Raw genomic sequence first — 4703 nt, 5'->3', positions numbered from 1 at the left:
AAATGAACGTATGTGAAGTTCCATTTCAAGTGTCGTGCGCAGTGATTGACTTTTTATTTTTGAAGGGTTTAAAAGGGCAAAGGAAAATTATGAACGAATGTTGAAAGGTGTATAAGGACTCTTCGCCTTCAATTAGGTGGTTAAAGGGGGGTTTCTGAGTATAAACGTGGTCGTACTGCCCTTCAAGACTTCGAGACGTCATGGACGTCCAAAAACAGACACTACACCTGAAATTGCAGAAAAAATACGGGATGTCGTATTGGAAAATCGCCGAATCACTGAAAGAGATTTAGTATAAGGCCTAGCCATCTCATTGAGCAGTGTATGAGAGCCGACCGGTTGAGCTTTTTCGATAGGATAACGTGGATTTTGTACATTGAATCATCACTATGGATGAGACTTGGATCTATCAACATGATCCGGAATCAAAATCAAAGAGGCTAAGGACTGGCTGTGAATCTGGTTCTTCGGCTCCGAAACGTCCAGAAATCGATCCAGACGATTACTTGCAAACAGGTAAAACAATAAATTTCGATTATTGTTAAAGGTTATCAACTGAAACAGAAACTTAGATCAACTGAAAGGGAAGATACGTGAAAGAAGGTCCGCTTTGTAGAAGAAAACACCTCCTCTGCAGCATTTGGACAATGGCAAAAAAGCCATGAATTAAACTTCGAATTGTTGGAGCATCCGCACCGTATTCGCCCAGTGTTTGGCCCCTAGCGACTTCCATCTGTTTTCAGACCCAAAAAAATCATGCGTCAAAAGCGGCAATTTTCATCAAATGATGACGTCACAGTAGCTATTTTAAAGCCCCTCCAGTTTCCTCCACAACAGGGATGGAATTTATAAATTGGAGTCTCCTTGGAACTTGGTGTATTTATGTTCAGGAAGGCCATACTGAATAATAAAATGTATTTCAAACCATAAAATTTTTTTTTCCTACTGACCATACGAACTTATTGAACAGCCTGCGTGATGAACGGATTTTAGAAGAATGAACAGGGAGTGATGGAATTAGAAGCGCAGATCCCTTTATTTTTTGACCACAGCAGTACGTTTCATCGAGTGAATTTCCATCGTGTTGTTGACGGTTTTAACGGAATGTTTATGTGTTTAACGGGGCAGCTCTGACCGCAGGACTGTATGTGTTGCAACTGACTTAACTTTCAACGACCACCATACGTCGCGGAAAACTTGACAAACGTCAGATGACAAGACTGCGGCAACGCGTTTGGAAACACGTGCGAGCTCCGGGATAGAACGGGTTGCCTTCCTCGCCGGTCGATCACTTGAACCGCGGACAGTGCAGAGAACGCAGGCAGGCACAGCGGCGCACAGCAGTCCGCACCGTCAATTCTTCGAGTCAATCGCGCCCATCCCAGTCTAGTGATCACCGCACCTCGGGTTTCCATCTCCAACCAGCCACCCACTCAATCTTCAACAACCAAAATGACGAAACCACCGTTCAAAGTTGGTAGGTAGCCTTGAACGACCGTGTCTGTCCCTCTATCCGATTCCCTTGGCTAACGGCTTTCGTTCGATTTCCTTTCTCCGTTTTTCACGCCTGTTCCGCACGCACGCAGCTGACATCACTTTGGCCGAGTTTGGGCGCAAAGAGATTATTCTGGCCGAAAACGAAATGCCGGGCCTGATGGCGTGCCGGCAAAAGTACGGCCCATCCAAGGTGCTGAAGGGGGCCCGCATCGCCGGTTGCCTGCACATGACCATCCAGACGGCCGTCCTAATCGAGACGCTCATAGAGCTCGGCGCAGAGGTAAGGTAGCAGTCGCAGTCGGCCGTTGCCGTTGTTGATTTCATATGTGCAGGTCTTCCGCGAACCCTGACGACGCTCTTGCACAGGATTCATTCGTCAAACTTTTAGAGTGGTTCTAAAGGCCTATGCGACTAAACTTTTACTGCGTTAATCTGCACCCCGTATCATGCGGCACCGGTTCGTACCCCGGTTGACCCCGGAGTACCTCGCGGACTATACGAGCTATTGCTTCTAGAAAGACCAAAGGGTAGAATCACCCTGGTGCCTGGTTACAGTCGGTCGTTAGCGCGGGCAAACGCGTGTCTGCCGAGGACCCGCTGGCACGGGAACAAGCCGATAACCTTTGGCATTGACCCCGGCTAACGTATGTATCGCGATGGTACCAGTGAGATGAGCGGGCGACGATGTCTGACAAAAGTCTTTTGCGTCCGGCCCGGCGCGTGACGTCGATCGCGCGATAAAGAGCGCTTCGACCGCTTAGACGTATTGCGCTTCAAATGCGTCCCAGCGAAGATTGGATTGTTTCGCCTACTTCGCACTCTGCCGTCTTTACGTCACTGTGTACTTTACGTCATGCTTTTCGTCTTCGTTACAGGTCCAGTGGAGCAGCTGCAACATTTTCAGCACGCAGGACCACGCGGCCGCTGCCATGGCCAAGGCCGGTGTGCCGGTGTACGCGTGGAAGGGCGAAACGGACGAGGAGTACCTGTGGTGCATTCGGCAAACGCTCGTCTTCCCGGACGGCAAGCCGCTGAATTTGATCCTCGATGATGGGGGCGATCTGACGAACCTGGTGCACACCGAGCACGCGGAGCTGCTGAAGGATATCCGCGGGTTGAGCGAGGAAACGACTACCGGGGTCCACAACCTGTACAAAATGTTTCGCGAGGGCCGCCTCGGCATGCCGGCGATCAACGTGAACGACTCCGTGACCAAGAGCAAGTTTGACAACCTGTACGGCTGCCGGGAGTCGCTGCTGGATGGTATCAAGCGGGCGACCGACGTGATGATCGCCGGCAAGGTGTGCGTCGTGGCCGGGTACGGAGACGTGGGCAAGGGTTGCGCACAAGCCCTGCGCGGTTCCGGTGGACGCGTCCTGGTGACGGAGATTGACCCCATCAACGCGCTCCAGGCAGCCATGGAGGGCTACGAGGTGCAGACGATGGAGGAGGCGAGCAAGGAGGCGCAGATCTTCGTCACCACGACCGGGTGCACCGATATCATCATGGGCGAGCACTTTCTCAACATGAAGGACGACTCGATCGTGTGCAACATCGGGCACTTCGACTGCGAGGTGGACGTGTCGTGGCTGGAGCAGAACGCAACGGAAAAGGTCAACATCAAGCCACAGGTCGATCGGTACCGGCTCGCGAACGGTCACCACATCATACTGCTGGCCGAGGGCCGCCTCGTGAACCTCGGGTGTGCCATGGGCCACTCCAGCTTCGTCATGTCAAACTCGTTCACGAACCAGGTGCTGGCCCAGATCGAGCTGTGGACCAACCGGGACAAGTACGCGGTGGGTGTGCACGTGCTACCGAAGAAGCTCGACGAAGAGGTGGCCGCCCTGCACCTGGACAAGCTGGGCGTCAAGCTGACCAAACTCACCGCCCGGCAGGCCGACTACCTGAACCTACCGGTCGATGGACCGTACAAGCCGGACCACTATCGCTACTAGATTCCCTAGTCGGTTCGTGCCATACACACGCTACACACTTCACTTTCAAAAACCAAATCAACTCGGGCCACCCGAACTCTAAGGCTCACCAGTGAAAATCGAACGTACCGGACATCACGTAAATCTCGTATCTGCTTTCTTTGCTGGAAACGTACCTCTGTTATGGAATCGTACTGGAAACTGGGCACGTACCTCCATTAATGGTTTATAAAAAAAGATTTCTTATAAAAACCCAACAATTTGCTAATTCGTTGCCTTTTTGAATTATTACTAGTTGGCGCGGAGTGGCACACTGATGACAACTGTACCTGTTCATTACGTTCAAGTACCGTAAACTTGTGTTCTTTCTTTGTTCCATAAGAAAAAGAAAAAGGGTACCGAAGAAAAGGAATTAGGGCATAGCAATTGTAGGTCTACATCAGCGGGAAAACTTACCCAAAAGCTCCCCAGAATGGTCCATAAATTCTCGAAAGCTGCACAGCTGGCGAGTAAGTGTAAAGCTACTGGACAGCTTTGCCTGGTTGCGGATTTTCAGACAGCAGCTTTTGTGGAGCTTTGACGCTTGGCGGCTTGGAACTTGAGAGGCACTACGTCCTGTTCCTGTGTTATCTGCAGCATTTCGTGGCTAATGGCGACCGAACGGCCCGAGACGTGAGTCAGTCGTGAGCCGATCGTTCCACGGGCCAAACATACGGAAGCCCACCCGAGCCACAGACCGGGCAGCTCGTGTTGGTGTATCTGTTTCTGGTGCTACTGGTGCGTTGTCCGGCCCTGTCCGTTTCTCCGGATTCTTCGCCGTCATGCGCAGCATGATACCGACGACGCTATGAGGACGAGGCTCCGAGAGCGGAGAGCGTCCGCTGTGCAGCACCTTCCACCGCCGCTAGAACAACGGAGGACATCGGACATCGAGCGCGGTTTCACCGTTAGACACCAACAGTAAGCAGGCAAGTGATGGGAAAGTGCGACTCCCGAGGTGCGTGTTGTGTTGCGAAGAGTTGGCATCACTAGTGGTGTCTGCGTTGTGCCGTAAACATCCGGAGTCGTAAGAAGGAAGTCAACTGGTGAACACGCCATCAGGTTGGCGCCAAGCACTGGGCCGCGAAGGAGTGCTCATCGTGGTGTATGGGTAATGACAGTCGGGTTGGCCACAGTCAGGTACTTCATCGCTCTCGGGCTCTCGGGCGCAAACCCCACGCAACAGTCTGCTCTTTATGAACACTTGTTCGTTTGCCACAGCAGGCGAGT

General features: G+C 52.0%; 1 protein-coding gene across 1 annotated transcript; it reads left to right on the top strand.

The window, feature by feature from the left end:
- The first annotated feature begins 1222 nt into the window (after positions 1–1222).
- Positions 1223–3694, top strand: LOC131214079 (adenosylhomocysteinase-like). Its single transcript, XM_058208439.1, has 3 exons — positions 1223–1477; positions 1587–1777; positions 2373–3694. Exons 1-3 carry the CDS (start codon positions 1453–1455, stop codon positions 3453–3455), a joined length of 1299 nt encoding a protein of 432 aa, XP_058064422.1. The 5' UTR covers positions 1223–1452; the 3' UTR covers positions 3456–3694.
- Positions 3695–4703: the final 1009 nt, after the last annotated feature.

The sequence above is a fragment of the Anopheles bellator genome, chromosome X (genome assembly GCF_943735745.2).
Source record: "Anopheles bellator chromosome X, idAnoBellAS_SP24_06.2, whole genome shotgun sequence".
Classification (NCBI taxonomy): domain Eukaryota; kingdom Metazoa; phylum Arthropoda; class Insecta; order Diptera; family Culicidae; genus Anopheles; species Anopheles bellator.
Note: the sequence above shows the minus strand (reverse complement) of the source record. Positions and strands in the feature narration are given on the sequence as shown.